This window comes from Rana temporaria, chromosome 5 (assembly GCF_905171775.1).
Source record: "Rana temporaria chromosome 5, aRanTem1.1, whole genome shotgun sequence".
Classification (NCBI taxonomy): Eukaryota; Metazoa; Chordata; class Amphibia; order Anura; family Ranidae; genus Rana; species Rana temporaria.
In genome coordinates this window covers 70,287,441-70,313,412 of record NC_053493.1, presented here as the reverse complement: position 1 = coordinate 70,313,412, position 25,972 = coordinate 70,287,441, and the positions used below count along the sequence as shown (strand labels likewise).

At 41.4% G+C, this 25,972-nt stretch overlaps 1 protein-coding gene across 1 annotated transcript in view; it reads right to left on the bottom strand.

Annotated features, from left to right (window-relative positions):
* The window catches only part of NCAPG2 (non-SMC condensin II complex subunit G2), an 85,869-nt gene that overhangs the window by 13,642 nt on the left and 46,255 nt on the right, over nt 1–25,972 (bottom strand). Inside the window, exons 18-25 of the mRNA XM_040352694.1 lie at nt 24,627–24,780; nt 21,341–21,514; nt 18,606–18,722; nt 14,344–14,481; nt 11,741–11,840; nt 8,942–9,132; nt 2,367–2,510; nt 487–590 (exon numbers count right to left, since the gene is read on the bottom strand). Of these exons, the coding sequence (XP_040208628.1) occupies nt 487–590; nt 2,367–2,510; nt 8,942–9,132; nt 11,741–11,840; nt 14,344–14,481; nt 18,606–18,722; nt 21,341–21,514; nt 24,627–24,780 (1,122 nt within the window). The remainder of the gene's footprint in view (nt 1–486; nt 591–2,366; nt 2,511–8,941; nt 9,133–11,740; nt 11,841–14,343; nt 14,482–18,605; nt 18,723–21,340; nt 21,515–24,626; nt 24,781–25,972) is intronic.

Genomic DNA, 25,972 nt, shown 5'->3' with positions numbered 1-25,972 from the left:
CAGATCCAGGTTCCTGCTTAGCAAAAACACAAGATCTGTCTTCTCCTGTCACAGAAGGGCGACCTGCCTTGTTTACATAAGCAGACTGCCGTTCTGTCTGTCTCTGGAACAATCGGGGGTCCCAGAGTACATGCGCCTAATCACAGCGAGAGCCGTTTGCCGGAGGCACGGGTGTGCGCCCCAGACCAGGACGAGCAAAATCATGTACAGGTTTGTGATTTCGCACAGTGAAGCCACCCCGCTGTAGTAAAATGTACGTGGGGTGGTCAAAAAGCAGTGGAAAACCTGCAGGTCTCTGAGAAGTGTGTTAGAAATTGATCAATCCTACATGCATAGATTAATGTGAAATCCATGGAATTTCTATTCCAACCCATTCCTTACAGTTCATATACAGCAAACTGTCTAAAAACTCAAAAACACAATGAACTTTAATGGCATACCAATATGAAGAAATGTTTACACTAAACATACACAAAACCAACTTACTTCAGCACACTGGACGTCTTTATAACAACAGATATTAAGCACCTAGACAACGGCGGTAACTCTGACACAGATTCTGGAATGGCAATCTCCTCTGGATCTGAAATCTAACCATACAACAGAGATTATTTTATTTTATTTTATATTTTTACAAATATTAAGGAAATAAAGAAATCCATAATAATATGTATTATTGCTCGTGCTTTGTGGGTTATTAAACAAAATATATATTCATCAAAAAACGTTTTATTTAATCCCTTACAGCCAAACAATGCACTGCAAGTGTTAAACGCTGGTTACATGAAGTTACATGAAGAAGAAATACTTGCCCAATTCCTAGCTTCACTGGGCTTCTTCCATCCATGCAACCAGTTCCCTCTCAACTGTGGTTGCATGCTTGCCACCTCCATGAACAATACAGGGTTTACAGACCTTCATTGTTCATGACGACATCGAAGGATGGCTTTTAGTTTGGGAGCGCCAGGAAGAAGAGAACATCGCTAAAGCTGGCTGCAGCGAGGACAGCAAGTAATATAGCTTCTTCCTCCAACCCTTTAAAATAACTAGAATTATTGAGGAATCCTCAGCGATGGCGTTTTATTTACCCATTTCCAGAGTTTAGCATTGAGGGCAAAAGTTAAAAGGATTTGGATAAACCATTGCAGTAACCAATGGGGCACATACAAGGGCCAGAAGAGTGGTAGGGAACACAAGGTGAAGTGGATGCAGCTCCTCTCAGATTAGGTCTCAAGATCCAAATGCACATAATTATATATAAACAAACAAAAAAAGGCCCCTCCAGCTAGTTGTAGTGATTTATTAAAAATAAAAAGACAATAAAAATGTACTCACTAATTAAAAGTGGATCAAGTTTTGTTATAAACCAATAGACCTAAAAAGGATCACTGTGAAGCTGCAGAGCTCTGCAGGCATGTGGCTGGCTGAAGCAGAGTTTTTGGTGAAAGGGGAGAGATGGCTGCGGCTCAAAACCGTACCTCTCTCGGCTGGGTGATGGTGACAGGAAGTAGAGGGGGTGTGGCTACATGTTTCAGGGCAGACAGTGTGCCCCTTTATCATTGGTCTGAGTGAGCCTTAAAGTGGACATATTGCAACTTAGTGATGGTAGGCAGCACACATGGTCAGGGTAAGGCAGGACTCAAACTTACAAAACCTGGACAGATGGTAGCAGGTGAAGGTTGGATGGCTGAAGGATACTAAAAGGTTAGGCTAGGCAGGCAGCAGAACAATTTTGAAGATCCAAGTTTTTATGTGGTCCTTTGCAGGCAGGGATAGCATCAGGGAGAGGTTTCCTTGATACTTTTGTCCATGCCAATAGTGAGAGAGGTTATCCTGGGCTGGCCTACAGTATTTAGCTGGTCAGTGGCCAATTCTCATGTTGGTGAAGATTAAAGAATAGAAAAAGGCCATGTGTTTTTTTGTCAATTGCCGGCCCATGCATCAAACACTAAATAATATGTGTTAACACATTGCAATAAAATGCGGTGGGAATCCACTCTCAAAATTAAGTTTAAGATTTATATTTTCAAAAAAGTTATGAGCCCAACTTTGGTTTTGTGTTGCGGAGTCAGAAAAACCATCTACTTAAGATAATTTTGAAGAGATGCAAGAAAAGCGGAAGAGTAAAAAAAAAAAAAAAAAAAAAAAAAAAACCAAATGCATGTTTACAAACTAGGAACCAGTGTTAATTTCGTAGACAAAAATATTTTTGTTGACTAAATTAACACTATATTTTAGTCGACTAAAATGCAACTAAAAGAAATCAGATGACTAAAATACGACCAAAAACAAAAATCGTAATTTGACGTCAAAATTATCACCGTTGAGAACAATCCACCGTATGGCTTAAGACCATCAATACCTACCTTACGCAATACATTGCTTATTTCCACTACCACAGCTGCAATGATTGTGGAGAGCATCCCGTGGTGGACTTCTGAAGAGGCCGTCCTCCAGAACTGAACTGTGTTCACAAACTGTGCAATAGGCATCTGAATAGAGAGCAGAAGCTACAAACCAAAAAAAGAGCAAATATATGATCAGATGGAGAACTCATTAAAGAGATGTAAATAAAAAAACCCACGTAGGAAATGTTCCATGAATGAACATTTTCAAGAGAAGGTTTCCCTTTCAAAATTGTATATATATATATATATATATATATATATATATATATATATATATATATATATATATATATATATATATATATATATATATATATATATATATATATATATATATAAATAAATAAATAAATAAAACACACACACACACACACACACTGTGGGTAAAATAAGTATAGACCACGTCGTAATTTTTCTAGGTAAATATACATTTCTAAACGATGCCATTGGCATGAAATTTTTTACTACATGGCGGTAACAACCCCTGCAATTCATACATACAGAATAACAAAACAAATTCAGAAAAGTTATGTGTAATAAAAATGAAACAGCTTCAAGACGCCTCCTGTATGGAGAAACTAGTCACATGCATTGCTCAGGTGTGATTTTGGCCCATTCTTCCACACAGTCTTCAAATCTTAAAGGTTCTGTGGGCCCCTTTTGAAATCTAATCTTTAGTCCTTTCCATAAAATTTTCTTTCGGAATCAAGTCCAGTGATTGGCTGCGCCATTCCGGCAGCTTTATTTTCTCTCTTTGAAACCAATTGAGAGTTTCCTTGGCTTTGTGTTTGGGATTAATTTCTTGCTGAAATCTCCACCCTGGTTTCATCATCATGCTAATAAATGGCAGCAGATTTTTATCAAGAATGACTTGGTACATTTTTTAACCAATCGTTCTTTGCCAGTACCGTATATTGAAAAAATAGGATTTTTGTACTAACCGTAAAATCCATTTCTCTGAGTTCATAGACGGACACAGCATCCTTTGACAGTAGGGTTATATCCACTTCCCTTTTCCTAAAGGAAAGCAAGCGGATATAACCCTACTGTCAAAGGATGCTGTGTCCGTCTATGAACGGAAGAGAAATAGTTGTTCCCACCTCCAAACTTCACTGTTGGTATGGTGGTAAATATTTTATTATATCTTTTCATCTGACAACACAGACGAGATGACACTTTGCTACAATGTAAAGTAGTGAGTGTACAGCTTGTATAACAGTGTAAATTTGCTGTCCCTCAAAATAACACAACACACAGTCATTAATGTGTAAACCACTGGCAACAAAAGTGAGTACACCCCTAAGTGAAAATGTTCAAATTGGGCCCAAAGTGTCAATATTAATTTTCTTGGGCATGGAGTTTACTAGAGCTTCACAGGTTGCCACCGGAGTCCTCTTCCACTCCTCCTTGACATGATCACAGATCTAGTGAATGTTAGAGACCTTGCGCTCCTCCACCTTCTGTTTGAGGATGCCCCACAGATGCTCAATAGGGTTTAGGTCTGGAGACATGCTTGGCCAGTCCATCACCCTTACCCTCATCTTCTTTAGCAAGGCAGTGGTTGTCTTGGAGATGTGTTTGGGGTTATGTTGGAATACTGCCCTGCGGCCCGGTCTCTGAAGGGAGGAGATCATGCTTTGCTTCAGTATGTCACAGTACATGTTGGCATTCATCGTTCCCTCAATGAAGTGTAGCTCCCCAGTGCCAGCAGTACTGATGCAGCCCAGACCATGACACTCCCACCACAATGCTTGACTGTAGGCAAGACACACTTGTCTTTGTACTCCTCACCTGGTTGCTGCCACACACACTTGACACCATTTGAACCAAATAAGTTTATCTTGGTCTCATCAGACCACAGGACACGATTCCAGTAATCCATGTCCTTAGTCTGCTTGTCTTCAGCAAACTGTTTGTGGGCTTTGTGCATCATCTTCAGAAGAGGCTTCCTTCTGGCATGACAGCCATGTAGACCAAATTGATGCAGTGTGCAGCATATGGTCTGAGCGCTGACAGGCTGACCCACCACTTCAATGCCGGCAAAACTCATATGTATATATCCCAAAGACAACCTCTGGATAGGATGCTGAGCACGTGCACACAACTTCCTTGGTCGACCATGGCAAGGCCTATTCTGTTCTGAGTGGAACCTGTCCTTTATTAAACCACTGTATGGTCTTGGTCACCATGCTGCAGCTCAGTTTCAGGGTCTTGGCAATCTTTCTCTCCCCCACCTCAGCAAAAACTTTAGCGAGAGACTTGTTCAGTTTTTCATTCATTTATTGTCTCTGTCTCAGGTTTTACATCGTCGTGGTATTTTCCCTAGACCATTTATTGTTCAATTTGGCGGCCGAAGAGGCAAGGTGCATGCTCGGGAAAAGTAGTCTGTTGAGCCGCGCACAGGCAGAGCAGTACACAGGTGCTTTCCTTAGAAATTCTCATTAAGCCGTGGGACCTAACAGTATGACCTCTCTGAGCCTGCCCCCCTCCCCCGGGCCCCGACCAATGTAGCTGGAGAGCAGAAAGTAATGAGTGAGGTGGAGGATTGCAAAAATTACCACTCCGGTGCAGCGCTCAGTGAAAGTTGCCCTGACATGAGAGCGGCAGCCTTCTAGTTTGTGCAGTTTTCTTCTCCTTGTGCTCTATGTAAGTGTCCAACAGTTTAGCCTGAGCACTGTGAACAGACTGGTCCCAATGTGTGCTGTGCGCTGTGCTATGGTGTCAATGGCTGTGCAGTTGTGTGGATCTCAGCGCTGGATTGTACTCCCTCCCGCTGTGCTGCAGCTCCTCTCCTCTCTGCCAGCCTGAATAAAAGGGGGAAGTGGGGACATGCAAGCGTGGAGCCGCACACACAGGCTCCTGATTAAATGAATGGGAGAGAGAGAGAGAGAGAGAGGATGGATGGGAGTTGCAGAGGAGACAGCAAGAGAATGGGGAAGAGACACAGTTCTAGTGCCCTGTCCCTCTGGTCTTCCCCCAGTGCCCTGTCCCTCTGGTCTGCCCCCAGTGCCCTGTCCCTCTGGTCTGCCCCCAGTGCCCTGTCCCATTTTGTTAAAGTTGTTGTTGGTAATATTTAATTTTGTAACTTGATTCTGCATAAAACATTGTCATTCCATGAGATAATCTACGAGGGCGTGTTTACGGGTACAATTAGGCGCAGTGTATGAATTAGGTGGGGCAACTGGTGCGAGTAACTCTTGAGGCCTGGCTAGTAGCTCAGGACTTGAAATTTTGAGGTGTGTGTATGTGTATATTATATACCCTTTGCAACTCGTTCCAAGCACACTACTCTCCATTTTTTTCCAGGTATTTCCCACATTTTTTTAATTCTTTCCACCTTCCCCAGATACGGTTATATTTTCTAAGTTTGCCTTTAGCTCTGCTGCCTAGATATTCCATTCTATTATATTACTCTATTTGATCAAACCATTCTTATATCTGGGCTCTGTGTTTAACCACTTTATTGGTATCAATCCTTTTGCCGCGTTCAACGGTGTTGGGGTTAATGTTTTCCTAGATTGCTTGTTTGAGACTTTTAATTTGTGAAATAAACAAGTCTGCAAGCTGTTCGTTATCTTTTCTCCAGTTATCTCTTCTGTAAATTCCAGGATTTCTTTATTTTTTTACTTTGGGCAATCCCACCAGATATGTGTCATTGTGCCCCTCTGTCCACATTCGGTCCAACACTGTGGGGATTTATCCAGTTGATATTTATGAATTTTATCCGGTGTCAAGTACCATCGTACCAGGAATTTATAGTTCAATTCGATTTATATCCGATGCGAAATTATGTACAGCGCCTATAGTTTTCTCCACTTGTTCAAGTTTCGGATCCATCCCCCCCCCCCCCATATTGGGGGGCTCCTCTTGTCCTTCCAAATCTGTCAATATTTCATACACTCCTGATATCCCATGTTTCAGTGGGGTTTGTATATCACAGAGCTTTTCCAGTGGACTTCGATTCTTCCCTTCTCTGATTGGTTGAGGTAGTGTAATTACCAAGTGTTTTAATTGAAAATATTCCCATTCACTCATCTTCCACCCATTTGTTTCCTTTAAATCCTGTAGTGATCTGATCTTCCCTTGTAGCTTAATATCTCTTATTTGTGCATCCCCCCATTCTAGAAGCAAAAAATGTCCCCTTCCCTGTGCCTAAAAGTGCAATTAATGGTAAGTTGTATATCCACTTTTTTTGTCTATAAATTGCATCCCAGAGTTAAAATACATTTTTGGTTAATTTGTGAGCTTCAGAGTCTAGTACTCCGTTTACGTGGTACCCAAGTATTTTTGTGAAGTGATGTTCCATTTAAAGTGCTTTCAATCCTGATCCATTTTTTCTCACTTTTTACATTTACCCACTCTACTATCCGTGAAGTGATAACTGCCCTAGAATATCCATTTATATCGGGTGCTGCTAAATCTCTGTTTTTTTTTTCCTTCTAGTAATTAGTGCCAATTTTACTTTTATTTTGCCAAATGTATTTTACCATCTTTGATTTTATTATTCTAAAAAAGCTCTGTGGTATAGCTATTGGTAGCATCTGAAAATTATACATCATTTTTGGGAGGATCACCATTCAAATATGTTTCTCTTTCCCATCCATGATAAGGATTGCAATGTGATCTTCTTTAGTTCCTCTTTGATCTCGTTCAACAATGGAATATAATTTGCCTTGTATAACTTTTCAACAGTAGATGTTAATTCCTAGATATGTCAGTTCTCTTTTCACCCACATAAATGGGAATTCCCTTTGTAATGCCAATTCTTCTTCTTTTTTTTTTTTCAGTCCTATATTTAATATTTCTGTTTTTATAGGGTTGATCTTAAAATTCTAAAGTTCACCATATGTTTTCATTTCTCTGATAATATTTGGCAATGTCACCCTTGGTTTGGTTACATACATTAAGATGTCGCCCGTGTATGCCCCTATCTTCTATTCCTCTTCCCCCCACTCTCAGTCCTGCTATATCTCTATTGTTCCGCAAGGTCGCCGGGAATGGTTCCATCGACAGTCAATACAGGAGTGGCGATAGTGGGCATCCTTGTCTTGTCCAGTTATACATTTTGAAAGGCAGAAACATTTTCCCGTTAACTTTAACCATCAGCGTAGGTCGGTTGTATAGGTTTTTAATCCACTGCATCATTTTAGTGCCCAGACCTAGGTGTTGAAGCGTATCCAACATGAATCCCCAGTCAACTCTGTCAAATGCTTTTCTGCATCAAGAGCAGTGCTGGGGGTCCCTTATGCTTTCCTTTTCGCATCATTAATAATGTTTTTATACCATTATCTCTGCCCTCTCTCCCAGGTATAAACCCTGTTTGGTCTGGGTCCACCCAATCTGGCATGAATTTTTTTTTAACCTTGATGCCAGGATTTTTGCATAGATCTTCGTATCGGTGTTCAATAAGGCTATAGGCCTATAATTAGAGCAGATGTTTTATCCTTCTCCACTTCGGGTATTATTGTGATATGGGCTAGTAATGATTTTTGCCTCATCACTTCGTCATCCCCAATCTGGTTTAAATATTTGCACAGTTTTGGGACCAGTTGGTCTTGAAATGTTTTATAATATTTAATAGTGAACCCGTCTGGTCCTGGACATTTTCCTATTGGGGTATTGGCAATCTTCTTATAGGCTAGGCCATCTTTATGTAGAGTAACTATTCTTTTTTTCAGAGTTCTTTGCAATGAGGTGCCATGATGAACTGCCAGTGACCAGTATGAAAGCATGAGAGCGATAACACCAAATTTACTGCACCCGCTTCCCATTCACACCTGAGACATTGTAACAATGAGTCACATGACACCGGGGAGGGAAAATGGCTAATTGGGCCCAATTTAGAAGTTTTTCACTTAGGGGTGTACTCACTTTTGTTGTCAGAGGTTTAGACATTAATGGCTGTGTGTCAAGTTATTTTGAGTGGACAGCAAATTTACACTGTTATACAAGCTGTACACTCACTACTTTACATTGTAGTAAAGTGGCATTTCTTCATTGTTGTCACATAAAGAGATATAATAGAATATTTACAAAAATGTGAGGGGTGTACTCACTTTTATGAGATACTGTATGTAAAAAAACAAAGGAATGCTGTACGGGAATAATAATAATAAAAAAAAGCATACAACATTATAAACAATGCATGATGTGAGCCATTTTATAAAATGAAGCACATTATGCATGGTTTGCTTATTACATTTTAAGTGCAGTAATCATTTGTCTCTCTCACCTATAGATTGCCTATAGGAAGGCTTGTTTGCTTTGCAATGTGAGAGAGAGCACATCACCTTATCTATTGGAATATTATACGTGTATGTGTGTACTCGCACACAAATATATTTGAATTATTATTTTTTCGTTTCACTACAGAAAAGCATTCCACAGTGGAAAGACTGCAGTTACCTCCCAGAAATGATACCCAGTAGTGGATGTAAAACCTTTCATCTCCATTTGTGAACACAAGACATTCATATGTTGTACTAGAATGTTTTATGCAATTTTTGGCAACACCAATCTTGTATTATTAATACCTGGAGAGCTTCATTTTGCTGTTTCCTCAATCTGCGAGCAGAAACCTCTATAGCTTTGTGGAAGCATGTCTGTATAGCATCAAGGTGTCTACCAAAGTCAGCACTGTCATCATACATCTTGTGAAGCAAACAAACTTCTGTTATCTCTTTCAGCACACAGAGAAAAGTTGGCAGGTAATCACAGCACATTTCTGAAAGTTACAAACAAAATATAGTTCACAGTTACTACCTGCCCAGGAAGTTGGCATTGCTTAAAAACAAAAAAACAACAAACACCAAATGCAAGTAAAGTTATTAAAGCGGGGGGGTTCACCCTATAAAAAAAAAAAAAAAAAAAAAAAAAAAAAAAAATTGTTTTTTTCTTCTAGCATACAATTAGGCATAGTAGCGCGAGCTACAGTATGCCTGTCTTAATTTTTTTATCCCCGTACTCACTGTGTAATCGTACATAGAAGATTCCGACTGCCCACGGGGAATGGGCGTTCCAATCCAGACGGAAGGTGATTGACGGCCGGCTCTGGCGCGTCACGCTTCTCCGGAAATAGCCGAAATAGGCTTGGCTCTTCACGGCGCCTGCGCATAGTCTGTGCGCAGGCGCCGTGAAGAGCCAAGACCTACTCCGGCTGTCTTCGGGGAGCGTGACGTGCCAGAGCCGGCTGTCAATCACCCTCCCTCTTGAAAGGAACGCCCATTCCCCGTGGGCAGTCGGAATCTTCTATGTACTATATAACAGTGAGTACGGGGATAAAAAAAAATTAAGACAGGCATACTGTAGCTCGCGCTACTATGCCTAATTGTATGCTAAAAAGTTGTTCTGCAGGGTGAAACACCGCTTTAAGTCAGCGAATGGTAAATCTATCAGAGTTTGTTATTGCTGTCTGCATGCCTGTTGAGGAGATTTTACCCTGTCCCAGCGACACAAACAGGACTTTGCTGTGAACTGAACATTCAGCTTTACCTCTTTGGAATGCATTTCCACAAGTATTCTTATGGAGAATCAGATACAGGAAATATAACAGCAGTAAAAAACCACAAAAAAAAAAAGAATGAAAAAAAAAAAAAAAAAAAAAGGACTAAGGGGTGCTGTTGGAAATTGCAGTTTTGGAATGTCAGTACAGAAAGTTTACCCAACAAGGTGTGTGAAACAAGGAGTCACACATGGGAATTCATGTCCTAACAGAATGTTCTTGCATAGGCCTCCTACAAAGGTGGAGAAGCACCAGATAAGACCTCCTGGGGAGGTGCTAGAATTAAAAGAGTTACAGAACATCAAAGGCCAGCTGTTTTTGTAGAATGACCCTAGTCAATTAGCGGTGATTCATGGACAAATGCTGCCCCTAGTGGACATTACAGCATACTTCCTGGAGGACGAGCAGAAGAATAATACTTCTTAGCGATTAGGAAGGACTGCCTCTTATTGATTTTTTTCATTGGTATGGGCTGGCAGTGGGTGTATGTGTGGGTGGTGTCTGAGTGAGCGTTAAAGGTACTGGCCAGCTGGAGTGACTTACTTTTGCCTCATCGAGCCCAGCTAAAAGCTACTGAATACAGGATGACAACCTTACAAAAAGTATAATTTATATTCCTTTGTTTTATATTCTCTGTAATATTCTTTAGTGTTTTGTTAGCATTTCTATTTAGTTTAAAACAAATGACTCTTGCTTATTTAAGCAGGAGTGTTTATTTTATAGCTAGCATTGCTGTAGTACCATCACCATTAACCTAATCAGAGCTTTGATCGACTAGCCAACTATAGGAATAGACAAGTTAATACATATTTAAAATAAATAGGGGAAATCCAAAACCACCCCATATTTATTTCAGGTGCTGTTACAATATACCCTCTCCCAAGCGCAGATAGAAAACTTGAGGGCAACTCTACTTTCAAAAAGCAAAAACACGTCACGAAAAACCAGGGCCGGATTAAGATCATCATGGACCTGGTGCTGAGCATTTTGGTAGGGCTTTTTATAAATAAAAATGGAGAGAGAGGTCAACGCAGCCAAGGCAAGTGACTGAAGGCACAGAACCTGGAAGGAAGATGGAGGCGCTTGGGACCCACCGGATTGATCACAGCGCTGGGGGGGGGGGGGGGGGTTCTCAGTCTGACAGGTAAGTGTACCCATATGTGCCAATATGTTGTGCATACTTCGACATTATGGCATAACCTACCTCAGGCCTCTAAAAAGTAGTAATGTTAGCGAAATTTACTACCCCTTTAATATCACGGGATCCCAGGAGCCTCTCATGGGGCCCCCTACTGACCCGGTGGCCCTGGGGGTGTAGTTGCCAACATTCCAAAAAATATTTTCATGAACACTTTTTTACCAGTGGTATATTTCGAGTAGCTGACATTCCCTATGTTCCACTATACATCACAAAATTAAATGAGTACCAATAATGGGCAGAACAAATATGGAGGACTGATGAGATTTATTTAAAAAAAAAAAAAAAAAGAAGAAGAAGGTGTGCCCATTCTACAGCTGGTAACTGAGTGAGGATATTCAATATAATTCTAAAGACATGTTATTGTGGGTAAGAGGCATAGGGGAGGAGAATGGATGGTATAAAAGTGGGATGTACAGGTGAGGGAAAGGAATGCGGAGGGTATAACAGTGGGCACTACAGGAGATGAGTGTGCAGGGTATGACAGTTGGCAGTAAATATCTGTGTGACAGATCAGCAGTCCCAAAATGTCGGAATCCAGGGTAACGACTTCCCTGCTCTAGGACCCTCAGATGCGAGGTCTGCTATCCTGATCTACCCACAAACTGAACAGTACAAAAAAAAAAAACTTACCAGTCTGTATTACTAAAATCATAGTTTGAAGAAGATGAGCTTGAAAATCTGGGTCGCCAAGGCCAATCATTATCACATCTTTACATACTGTCAGATAAGTCTATTTAGTGACAAGAAAAGAATAACACCAAATGTGATTTCTGCATTAAGGAATATTGAGATGCAGATTGAAACACAATAGAGGTCATTAGAAGGATAAATCACCAAGAGGCATTAAAATTCCAGCAATTAAAAATGAAAAAAACAGTACTTATATATAAAAGAGAAAATCGCTCATCACTTTAGTGCACCTTCTTTAGAATAGAGATGGAATGAATGACATTTAGACCACTGTGTGTTGATCAAGGAAGCATTCAATTTTACCTGAAGATTTATCCCATTCCCCTTTCATCTTCATATGTTCTTGTAGCATATACTTATATTTAAAAAGATACCTACACGATACAGATTTAATTTCACTCACTATAAGCAATATTTTTCCATTTCTGTCAGTAGGATGGCTGGACAGAGAGGGTCGCCTTCCTTCTCTAATGTGCAACCAGGACTAAAATACTTGAAAGACCCTAAAGTGGCTGTAAACCCTTACATATACTCAGTGAAGGGACTATCCACATGTAGGTGATTTTGTTGAATCTGTATCACCTAAGTTGTACCCGTTTATCTGCAGGCTTCTCTTCTCTACACCCATTTAAAGTGCAGAATCTTAAAGCTGTCTGAGAGTTCAGAAACAAGGGGGCGGATAGCTGAAGTTATACTCTGTAGACCTCAGTGAGCAGAGTACTAATTAAAAGGGGACACCCCCCCCCCCCCCTCCACACAGGAGCACAGCTGGAAGTTCCATCCCCTGTCACCATTTTTCTCTTGGTGTCAGGAAAAAAATTGTCATAAGTGAATTATGCCGACAGTAGAGGAACGAAGCAGCAGACAGAAATTAAACTGAATGGTCTTATAATTGAGACAAGTACACACTATATAGGGATAAGCTTTGTTCGTATTTCATGCCTGCGGTTTACAACCACTTTAAAGCGGAGTTACGCCAGAATTATTTTTTTTTAATTAAAGAAAGTCAGCAGCTACAAATACTTCAGCTGCTGACGTTTAATATATGGACACTTACCTGTCCAGGGCATCCGCAATGTTGGCACCCGATCTGTCTCTCGGGGTCGAGGCGCTGCCATCTTCAGTAAGGGAATCAGGACGTAAAGCCTTGTAGCTTCACTTCCTGGTTCTCTACTGTGCATGCACGAATCGCGCTGCGAAATATCACTGGTCCCGGCTGTTTTCTGGGACCTGTGTCTCCCAGAAGACAGCAGGGGGCACAGAGGAGGTGCCGGACATGGCATAGATCGCCGCAGATACAGTGGCGATCTATGCCCAGAATTGGGAGCAAATGCCTGGATTACGCAGATATCTGCTCCCCCCGAAAGGTGCCAAATGCGACATCAGAGGTGGGGGGAATCCGAAAAGCGGAAGTGCCATTTTTGGGTGGAACTCTGCTTTAATGATCAATGTGATCTCTCAGACAACAGAAAAAAAATAAAAAATAACAGTATTGCGGTCCAAAAAGTGGATGGCAAAAGGCTGCTGGTTACAACACATTGGTCTATGGTGTATTAATCTGATTTACAGAGAGAAATATCTAGCAGTTTTATATTATTTGAAAACATCTTGGTACTAGTTAGGTCTGCCCTTAGAGAAGATAAATGATGTGATGCCCAATTATGCAAGCTGTGACTGTTGCAAAAATTTGAAAATCTTGTAGTCATCTCTACATAAAGATCTGGCACATAAAGATGCACCCATCTGTATGTGCCAGGGTATGGTGCCACTTCCCAAGATTAATTGGGTACATTTATGCTATAAAATATAATAATTGACAACTATTGTTTAGGGATTCTCTAGATTGCACCCAGAGATGCAGCTTCCCTTGAATAGTAACAGTATTAGGAACAGGAGAAGGAGATCAACCCCCTTTCCCATGCTGGCGTTCACAACAGTCACCAGCTCTTTCACCCCCCCAGTGGAGGCACATTACGCAAAGCCAGGGTGCATAAATGGTGAGCTCCAATAGGATTATTATTTATTCTTTAAAGACCCAAACACCCGTTTACCAGCTGAAGAGGACGACTGCTGTCGGAGAGCAGTGGTTTGACATACACATACAGTCACAATTACTAAGCTCCATTCAGACAGGAGTATGGGCATTCCCAATTGGAGCGCACCAGGTCTGTGAAATAGTTAAAGATAGAATGCTGCTCTTAAACAAAGCGCATTGGTTTTGATCTTAAAGCAGGCTGCTGGGGAGTTTTGGGTAGTAATACTATTAAAGTATAAATTTATCCACACACCCAGCAAAATCTTCAGCCACAATTGAGCTCCATCATCCAAGTGGAACAATGACCAATTCATAAAAAACAAACAAAAAAAAACACACAAAAGACACAACACAATCTTTGCCCCCTAACCAGATTATAATATATATATAGATTTTTTTTTATGAAAACATTTCTCATTTTCAACACCATTTGTATTTCAACGTTCGAATTGTAATAATGAAATTAAAAATATTTAATGGAGGGATGGTGTAAAAATCCAAATCTCACCTGAAGGATCTGTTGAGCCACTGTACTCTGCTGCTCTGTGAGTGTCTCACCGCTTCCAAGAATTCCAAGAACCTGACTTTCAACCCAACCACCGGTATCCTCCAGCAATGACAAGTATGTTCTTCCTTCCGACTGGAACTACACAACCAGAAGTAAAAAATAGAAAAAACACAAATGTGTGATTTATATGCCTAGCCCATTCACACAACAAAAACGTTCTCGAGATCCATTCCGGATGGGTTTCTGTATGCGAGTTAACATGTGTTTGACGCGTTGCCAAATGCATTTCAGATACTCTCTCTGCCCCCCCCCCCCCCCCATACCGGGGTCATGTGCATTTTTATGCTTTTTACCGCCACTTTAGTACAGTTCTCTGCAAAATTAAATTAAAGCGGAGGTTCACACAAAAAGTGAACCTCCGCTTTTTGGATCCCTCCCCCCTCCGGTGACAAGTTTGGCACCTTTTAGGGGGGAGCAGATACCCGAGACAGGTATTTTGCACCACTTCCGGGTCTGATGCCCATGGGGAATCCAGCCTGTGACATCACCCCGCCCCCCCTTGCTGTCTTTTGGGAAACACTGTTCCCAGGAGAGAGCGAGGACCAGTGACGGCGTGCCACGATACTCGCTCATGCGCAGTAGGGAATCGGGCAGTGAAGCCGTCACTGAGGATGGCGGCGGAAGCAGCCGAGGACCGAGCAATTGCTCAGCCTCGGCTGCTGACATCGCGGGCGCGCTGGACAGGTAAGTGTCTATTTTTTAAAAGTCAGCAGCTGCCGTATTTGTAGCTGCTGACTAAAAAAAAAAAAAAGAAAAAAAAAAAGAAAAGAGAAAAAAAAAAAAAAAACGGGGGAACCCCACTTTAAATAAAATAAAAGCAGCATGTTTTTTCTGGAACTGAATAGCACCGGAATGCACTGCACTGGTATGAACTATGCCATTGGAGCCCATCGAACCTACTGTCCTAGAGATGGAAACCCACATAGAGATAGAAAGATGCAGCACTCCCCAAATATTGTAGACAGGGGGATGTAGTGGCGCTTGCAAATACTAAAAACCGACAATAATTTAAAACAATAAAATATTCTAAACAATGATTCCTAAAGTATGAGAGTGAGTCCGTCCTCTACTGGGGTAAAAATGTGTAACACTCGAGGTCTATGCCCAAAGAATACCATCCAACATCAATAATTAGATGTGGAAGGAACTGCGAGTGAATAAATAATGAAATCCAATGGATAAAAGTGCCTGACTGGCCGCACAGTGTACATGGGATAATAATCCTTTTTTAAAAAATATGTGTCATAAATCCTTAAAGTGCTTGATGAAAAACAAGTGCAAAGTGCTAATAATTAAAACAATAATAGCAGTGAATGAAAGCTCCAGCTCTCCTGGAAAGTAGTGGTTAATTACTAATTAGCAAACACATGCAGGAAAAAGCAACAACTGAAAAGAAGTCCAAAAATGCAAGTGTCCTAAAAACCTAAACGGTTCAATCATAAAACTGTTGTTTTTCTGTGCAATGAAAAAGATATAATAATATAATAATAAAATAAAAAAAAAAAAAAAAAAAAATCATAAATAATAGTCCAAAAACAGATAGTACAATATCACTGCAGGATTAGTGATAGTGAATAAAACTATATCCAGTGCACAATCAAGTGATAATGAAATATTAAAAATAAAGTCCAAAGTGCAAAGTGCATCTGTGCTCCATTCAACAATTCAGATGATCAGTGGTTAATTCAGTGAAGACTTGTTACATTGTGCTCATTCAATGAAGACTTGTTACATTGTGCTCATATGTCTGTGAATCAAACCAGCCCGATTTTCCTCAGTGTGGGGATTATTTTTACCAGCCTCTTACCTTCTTGAGGCTTTTACCAAGCCTGTAACAGGAGCTGCTCTGCAGTCACATAAATACAATCCAGGATCCAAAGACGGCTCACACTCCTCCCCATTCAGGCTCTCAAAAAGAAACACAGGAATGCCTCCATAGCATAAAACCACAGGATATCAGTTTAATAAAGAAAAACGAATACACTCACAAACATTGCTGTGTTAAACAGCGTGTGTACAATCGAGTGTCACCGCTCTGCGGCCGCAAAGCAGGTGACTTCACCAGCAAGCCCTCTGTGTCCTCCTCACGCGTATCGCGACAGCCCTACGTCGCTTAATCATAGGATAGCTATCCTATGATTAAGCGACGTAGGGCTGTCGCGATACGCGTGAGGAGGACACAGAGGGCTTGCTGGTGAAGTCACCTGCTTTGCGGCCGCAGAGCGGTGACACTCGATTGTACACACGCTGTTTAACACAGCAATGTTTGTGAGTGTATTAGTTTTTCTTTATTAAACTGATATCCTGTGGTTTTATGCTATGGAGGCATTCCTGTGTTTCTTTTTGAGAGCCTGAATGGGGAGGAGTGTGAGCCGTCTTTGGATCCTGGATTGTATTTATGTGACTGCAGAGCAGCTCCTGTTACAGGCTTGGTAAAAGCCTCAAGAAGGTAAGAGGCTGGTAAAAATAATCCCCACACTGAGGAAAATCGGGCTGGTTTGATTCACAGACATATGAGCACAATGTAACAAGTCTTCATTGAATGAGCACAATGTAACAAGTCTTCACTGAATTAACCACTGATCATCTGAATTGTTGAATGGAGCACAGATGCACTTTGCACTTTGGACTTTATTTTTAATATTTCATTATCACTTGATTGTGCACTGGATATAGTTTTATTCACTATCACTAATCCTGCAGTGATATTGTACTATCTGTTTTTGGACTATTATTTATGATTTTTTTTTTTTTTTTTTTTTTTATTTTATTATTATATTATTATATCTTTTTCATTGCACAGAAAAACAACAGTTTTATGATTGAACCGTTTAGGTTTTTAGGACACTTGCATTTTTGGACTTCTTTTCAGTTGTTGCTTTTTCCTGCATGTGTTTGCTAATTAGTAATTAACCACTACTTTCCAGGAGAGCTGGAGCTTTCACTCACTGCTATTATTGTTTTAATTATTAGCACTTTGCACTTGTTTTTCATCAAGCACTTTAAGGATTTATGACACATATTTTTTAAAAAAGGATTATTATCCCATGTACACTGTGCGGCCAGTCAGGCACTTTTATCCATTGGATTTCATTATTTATTCACTCGCAGTTCCTTCCACATCTAATTATTGATGTTGGATGGTATTCTTTGGGCATAGACCTCGAGTGTTACACATTTTTACCCCAGTAGAGGACGGACTCACTCTCATACTTTAGGAATCATTGTTTAGAATATTTTATTGTTTTAAATTATTGTCGGTTTTTAGTATTTGCAAGCGCCACTACATCCCCCTGTCTATCATATGCTGTCAGTGCGTGAGCACTATTAGTTGTGGCTGCTGCTTGATTGTAACTTTTAATTTATTTGTACCACTATATATATTTTTTCCCGGGTTAGGCTGGTTTGCGCATTAGTTCCCCCCTTGTTTTTTACTCCCCAAATATTAATGCAAAAAGAAAAAAAAATTGGTTCTGCCCCAAGTTGCGCGACATGACAAATTACATGGAAGTGAATGAGAGCCGTCTTAAAGCACACTACTGAAGTTGCTTCGACTTCAGAAAAAGTTCTTGTACTACTTCTAGACGACATGTACCCATTGATTTCAAGGGAAGTTGCCTCCAAGTCAGATCCCCTGTCTTAACTGAAGCAACTTTCCAGGAAGTGAAAAAAAAGTTTTCCAAGGCAAACCCCTCCCTTCCACAGAGCAGATTATTATGTGATTAGCCACTGGCAAAGTTGCCTGTCCTGGAGGCGACTTGAAGTCGCTCCATGTAGCGCTGAAGTCGCACTCAAGTCGTCTCCAAGTTGCCTTGTAAGGTCGCACTGGAAGTCGTGTTGCCCCAGTGTGAACCAGCACTACATGCAGCAAAAGTACATATCAAACAAAATGTCAATATACATTTTTTTTTTTTTTTTATTCTCCAAAGATTAAGATCAACAATGGTTTAAAATATGAGCTCAATGTTGATCCTGCCTGCAGGGGCACTTCTTGGCAGGATCAACATTAAGGAAATGATTGAATACAAGTCAATACCTGCCTGTATCAGTGTTATCGCGGTTTCCATGCCATAATGGGATTGCAATGTAACAAGCGCTCATATTTTAAAACTATTGTTGATCTTAATCTTTGGAGAATAAAAATTTTAATTGCTATACATCCTTACGCACAAACCAAATAGGAGATTTCTCAGGACCATTACCTGGGATTGGAGGTGAATACCGAGCCTGCAGTAAAGACTAAAAGCCATTATGGACGCTTCTTGACTAAGAATAGGAGTTACTCCTTCAGACGGCTTCAAAAAGGAACACAGAACCTCCTGAAAATGCAAAGCAAACCATAATTTCTACCAGGAGTATAATAATACATATACAACTGAAGCAAAAAAGCAAAGTAAATTTGAAGATTTTTTTAAAGTTTATATTTCTTTTTTTGTACGATGTTAAATATTTTGCATTACAAACACTTAATTCAGTGTGCACCAATTAAAATTTAAGGGAACTATGAATCTTCTTATGCAGAGGTTCTTTAAATGGATAAGTTCACCTGCATGGCAAAAGCGATTTGCTTATCGCTGGTGCAATGCTTCCCAGGCTCAAAAAAAAAAAAAAATTATTATTATTATTATTATTATAGTAAATGCACTCTTTTTTTTTAATCTGCAAAAAAGTTATTTTTTTTTATTTCTTTTAGAAGCCTGGAAAGCATTGCATGACTGATGCATTGCATGTCTTGTATTAGCAGGCAGTTCTATGCTGAGAGGAAGACTCAAACTACCACAGTGCCGTTGTAGTTCGAGAATTACAAGCCAACAGTCACAAAGGATGTCGGGACTTGTAGATCCTTCACACACAGAGCTGTGTGAATGAATGTCACGGCCATCTTGGCGGAGCACCATGTGTCTAGAAGTCTGACCCTAAAGTTCTTTGCCCACTACTTTTACTACAAAATTCAGCCCCCACCTTCTCCTAAAATGGCCTGGTTTAAAGTTATTTTGTGTTTTTTGTTCCCACAAACTCTAGTGACAAATGTATTGAACAAAATTTCAGCCAAACTCCCCCTCCCTTCACTGAGGAGCTACTGAAATACAACACAGGCTCTATACACAGCCAAGATGGCATTCCATTACAAACCCTGGAGGTGTACAACCATATACCTTATAACCTTACCTATCATCTAAATCAAATAATATTTACTATATTATATACATTTATATAACTGTAGCTGCTGACTTAACTGCCTGTTGATGTTGGGTGCTACCGTCACCATTACGGGCAAGGAAACCTGGCAGTGTAGCCTTGCAGCTTCACAGCCGGGTCCCTACTGCACATTAATAACGCACGCCAAGCTCTCTCATTGGCCCGGTAGAAGGGGAGGGCCGAGCCACTGACGTACTTCGCCGAGGCCCAGTCTTCCAGATGTGGGGACAGGGGACCTGTCAAAAACGGGTACCCACTCCCCCCTGAAAAGTGCCAAATGCGGAGGGGGGAATCAGATAAGCTGAAGTTCCACTTTTGGGTGGAACTCCGCTTTATCTCATACATACTCTGCATCTTAAAGTGGAGTTCCACCCAAAAATGGAACTTCCGCTTTAAGTGATCGTGACCCCCCTGACATGCCCCATTTAACATGTAATTTTTTTTTGGGGAGCGGATACCCTCTTTTTAGAGGCATGCAGCTCTCACTTCCTCCTGGGGTGCCAGAAGGTCACCTCTCCCCCCTCCCTCCCTGCAATCTTCTGGGACACATCACAGGTCCCAGAAAATTGCCCAGCCAATCACAGCGTGCCTTGCACATTTGCAGTGCGTGCCCGGCTGTGAAGCCACAGCCGGGTGCCCACAGTAATGATGCCGGTGCGGCAGAGAGGAGGGGGGAGGGGAGTGGGGATTCGTTAGCCCACATTTCTGGACCCTGGGACAGGCGAGAGTCCAATTATTAAAAGTCAGCAGCTACACTTTTTGTAGGTGCCAACTTTTTAATTGGTGGAACTCCGCTTTAAGAAATGCGATACCTTGCCCCATTTGCGATGGGGGAAGAAAAGACCAATTACCAACATATGTAAGCTCTCCAAAGAGATGCAAAACTAATAAAACATTTTTAGCTATTAGATGAAGGAAAGCTTCTAACAGCAACACAGTTTTCAAAAAGTGACAGCTAGTATGGGAAATTCTTCCCCATACCGTTGTCACAGGGAAAAGGAGGTAACAGCAAGTGGGAACAGGATACATGTTCCACCCTAAAAATGGGTGGAACATGTAACATAATTTCCAAAAGGTAAACGTATCCTTTAGAGCTCTTCAAAAAAAAAACACACCAAAGCGGAAAAACGCTATTGCAAAAAGCTAAAAAAAAAAAAAAAAAAAAAACCACTGTAAAGCTACTGGCGTTTTTATAACGTTATTTTAAAGTCCAGCGTGCATGAGGCCTAAATGTTACCCTGGAATGAGGTTCTGCACATACCATTCGTGTCGAGGCCCCAGGAAAAGTCACTACATAATCTTTGACTTTGTATTACACAACACAAAATTTGAGTTCATGAAAAAGCATAAATTTGAATTTTTGGATTACCTGTAAAATCCTTTTATGGGAGCACATAACAGGACACAAAGGAGTTCATATACATGACTACTTGGGTTTTCTACCACCTTCAGATTATTGGACACTGCGCAAACCCCCACCCAGGCATAACCCTTCACAGCTATTCTAAGCTTCGGTTTTGTAGCAAGCAATGAGAAAAACAAAAAAGAGACGTCATCTCTCTGCTCGCCCGCCGCCACCAGACCTCACAGTGCAGCCTTCGTGGCCCGAGGGCAAACAGGCCGTGGGCTGGCACAGAGAATTTGGTATAGCTGCGCAAGGCTTAGCACATGCAAAAGACAAAACTTTCCAAACATAGTTACACAAGAGAAACCAACAATGAATAAACTTGGTGCTTACTTTGACCAGACCCAGCTGTTTAAAAAGGTTATTTAGCTTGTTTGGTTGTGCAGCCAGAAGATATTCTCTGTTAATTTTTTGGGTCATAAGATATTCAATATATTTAAGAGCCAAGTCTGGTTTGCGGTCCATATTATCCTGGATGCGCACTTTACGCGTCTTCTCTTTCTTTTTCTACAAGAAAGGAATAAATAAAATTAGCAGATGTTTCCATAGTGCATTATTAATGCAATCGTCAAGATACAAAATTAAAAAGAAAGGAAAGAAGGATAAAAGGAAAGGAAAGGAAAGGAAAGGAAAGAAGAGGTAGTGGAAGTGACATTCCCTCACCGCCATCTTGCTACACCCGTCAATCCTCCACAGTAATGATACACTGAGAAGGGGGCAAGCAGACATCTTTTTACACCCACCGGAGTTTTGCATTTCACAGTTATTTTTAACACGAAACGGAGCTTATATGCTTAACCCTTTCATGACTATGCTTATTTCTGACATTTGGCGTTTACAAGTTAAAATCCGTATTTTTCGCTAGAAAATTACATAGAATTCCCAAACATTTTCTATAATAATATACCGTATTTTCCGGCGTCTAAGACGACTTTCTGGATGCAAAAACATGCATCCAAAGTCGGGGGTCGTCTTATACGCCGGGTACGGTCTCAGTACTCACTTTTTTTTTCCCAGCGGTGACAGTCTCCATACGGCGAGCGCGAGCGTGAATGATTTCAAAGCCGCGCCTTCTCTTCAGAGTGTTCTGTGATAGGAGGAACAAAAATCTTCCCAGCAGCGCCTCTGTTCTGTGTTCCTCCTATCACAGATGCCTTCTCATCCTCGGACAAGATGAGAAGACGTCCGTGATAGGCGGAAACAGAACAGAGGCGCTGCTGGGAAGATTTGTGTGCCGCCTATCACAGAACACTCTGAAGTGAAGGCGCGGCTTTGAAATCATTCACGCTTGCAGCATGGGGGACTGTCACCGCTGGAAAAAAAAAGTGAGTGTTATTGCAATGGGGGGGGGGGGGGGGGGGGGCGCGCAACAAGTTCAGGCATGTAATGGCACAGTGGCAATGTGGGGGCATGTAATGGCACAGTGGCAATGTGGGGGCATGTAATGGCACAGTGGCAATGTGGGGGCATGTAATGGCACAGTCTGGGCATGTAATGTAATGGCACAGTCTGGGCATGTAATGTAATGGCACAGTCTGGGCATGTAATGTAATGGCACAGTCTGGGCATGTAATGTAATGGCACAGTGAGGAATGTAACGGCACAGTGAGATTTGAAAAAGCCTGTTTCTGTCAGCGGTTCTGGCTACCCCTCAGCTTCCAGAAAGACTAGAAGGAAGGGGGTAGTCTTATACGGCGAGTATATCCCAAAATCAAAATTTTTCCTGGAAAATTAGGGGGTCGTCTTATACGCCGGAAAATACGGTATATTTATTTTAGCAGAGAATCTAGGGAATAAAATGGCGATTGTTGCAATATTTTATGTCACACGGTAATTGTGCAGCAGTGTTTTAAATGCACCTTTTTGGCAAAAAGGACACTTTCATGAATTAAAAAAAAAAAAAAAAAAACGAAACAGCAAAGTTAGCCCAATTTTTTGGTATAATGTGAAAGAGGTAACGTTGAGTAAATAGATACCAAACATGTCACGCTTTATAATTGCACGCACTCGTGGAATGGCGACAAACTATGGTACCTAAATATCTCCATAGGCGACGTTTCAATTTTTTTTAAAGGTTACCAGGTTAGAGTTAGAGGAGGTCTAGTGCTAGAATTATTGCTCTCACTCTGGCGATACCTCACATGTGTGATTTGAACAACATTTACGTATGCGGGCGCGATTTAAAACATTTTTTTTTCTATTATTAAACTGCGTTTTAAAAATAAAATAAAAAAATGTATGATTTTTATTGCTGTTACAAGGAATGTAACCATCCCTTGTGACAGTAATAGGTGGTGACAGGTATTCTTTATGGCGAGATCGGGGGTTTAAAAGATTTTAAATCCCTCCTTTGCACTTCAAAGTATTCAGATCGCCAAAAACGTTGATCCTGAATACTGTATATTTTTTTAAATCTGGCGTCATTGGCAGCCGAGTAAACCGGAAGTGACTTTGCTTCCGTACATTCAGGAGATTGGAACTCGGCCGTTTACGGCTTAGTTCCAGTCTGTCTCTAGCCGGTGGAAGTCGCGGATCGGGTCTCCCGGTGGGAGGCGGTCAGAGTGACGGGATGTCCCCTCCTCCGGGATAACAACCCAATCGGCTTTTAGCCGTATCAGTTGTTACCCCTGGAAAGCCAATCACCCGCTCTAAAAACCGATACCGGGATGATGCCTGCAGCTGCGGGCATCATCCTGGTATAACCCCCTAAAGCCGAGGACGCACATGTGCGTACGCTAGGTAGGAAGGGGTCAAATACAGTATTTGGAAAGCCGCACGGACTGTTTACAAGTTGAATTTTAAAATCGGAGGTGTTTTGTCACATTAGAAAACCTGTGAGGTCAGCAGGTTTGCCGCCGCTTTTAAAATTTCACATCTAAACAGTCCGTTGGATTTCCAAATACAGTAAAACCTTGGATTGCGAGCAAAATTTGTTCCTGGAAGCATGCTTGTAATCCAAAGCACTTGTATATCAAAGCAAATTTTTCCATAAAAAATAATGGAAACGCAAATGATTTGTTCCACAACTATTTATTAGTACCACACTTCTCAAACCAAGGTTTTACTGTACTGTATTTAACCATACAAGCTCAGTTTCCAGTTAAAAATAACAGATGCAAAACTCTGGTGAGTGTAACAAGATGTCCGCTTGCCCCCTTCTCGGTGTATCATTACTGTGGAGGACTGTGGGGGGGGGGGGGGGGGTGCTTATTGCTAGCGGATAAAACAGGTTGCAATAAAAAACAAAAACAAAAAAAAAGTTGCATGTAAAATCCCAGCAGGCTGGTTGAACCCAAGTTGATCGATCAGATACATCCTTATCTGGTTCCCAATGAAACGGCCGAGATTAGGGCTGGCTCAAGTCATAAAGACCGTTTTGCTGACCATTCACTAAAGACAGATTCAGTATTATTGACCATTCTGATAAAAGTATTGTTTCTTTCAAAAATAGATTGCATGGGATTCAGTCAATAAATGTATGTTGTCATAAATAAGGAATGATCGACCCTTGCAGAAAAGCTACATGAATTCAATATCGACAAATTATGGTTTCTTGCGTGATCGATTGTGTGAAATGATCCATTATTTATTGCGCCATGTGCAGATAGCACATAATTACCTTCTTCTCTGGCAAAGCCTCCGAAAGCTGGTCTATTACCAGCTCCAGTAGGTGACCCACTTGTCCCCAGCGACACAAGCAGTCGATAAGTGCAGAGTATTTTCTCTCTTCAGCCTCGTTAGTTAAATGCCTCAGCTTGGACAACACAGAACAGCTAAGAGATATTGGATGAAGAAATGGACAAAGTATGAAAAAAGTGAAACAGCACACAAGTTGGAAAACAAATACAACTGTTCAGAGTAAGAAATTCTACGGACTTTCACTACTACTATTATTTTTTAACACAAAAATGTCACCTACTCTCCTTTGCCTCGTCCTATTACACATTACATCACCTCAAACCCTTCAATCTGATTTCAGCATGTTATAGGAGAATGCACATAATTACACTAGCTGAAAACACACACACACACACACACACACACACACACACACACACACACACTAACTTATACAACTCCTGCTAAATCCTCGTTCAGTGAGGTGGGCCAAAGTGTGCGCCCATGGAGGGCTGAGTTTACCTGCACTGGTATACACAGGTATTCTGCATGCAGTTGCAGTGATTTAGACACATGTTTAATTTTACCCTTAGGCTGTCCGATCAGGGTCCACCTATCAGTTTTTCTGACGAACCTGATCGGACCCTCCGGTCTCCCCTATGTAGCGGTGGATTTCAGTCATGATATGGCCGGCGACATCGGCCGCCATTTGATCCTGCCTGCAAAAAAAGGACGTATGGTCCCACAGAGGAGAGTGGGACAGTGTCTGTTCTCTGCACAGCAGAGTGGAGTGGAGTGGAAACGGACCTGTCATCCGCGTGGGGGGGGGGGGGATTAGCAGACCCGCTGAACAAGTGGACTCTCATGGAAGTGTCTGTGTGAAACGGGCCTTGCTTTGATATTTAATTTTAATTGGGGGGGGGGGGGGGTCTTTGGAGAGAAATCAGGGATCTATACCCTCTAAAAAACAAAAAACACATTAGACAGAGAAAGGGACTAAAAAGAGTTCAGTCCCTTTCTCGGCAGGCTCAGCTGCAATACTTGGATGGAAGCCTCTGAATAGGGGCTCCCATTCATAAATGGCGGCATAGTAAACAATACCACGTGACAGCAGAATAAAGGAGTGATCGGTACTGAACGCTTGCTATGTTTGCCTAAGAAAGAAAAAGGGCTGATAAACACGTTTTTCTGACTGACCTGATCGGACCCTCCAGCTCCAGCTCTCCATCCTGACACACTGTACTCGCCGATCTCCCGGGCAGCAGCTGCCAAAAGGAAGCGCAACTGAGCAATTTCTGGCAGGAGTGGCACCGGAGAGAGCCAGCAATTGCAATGGATCCACGAAGA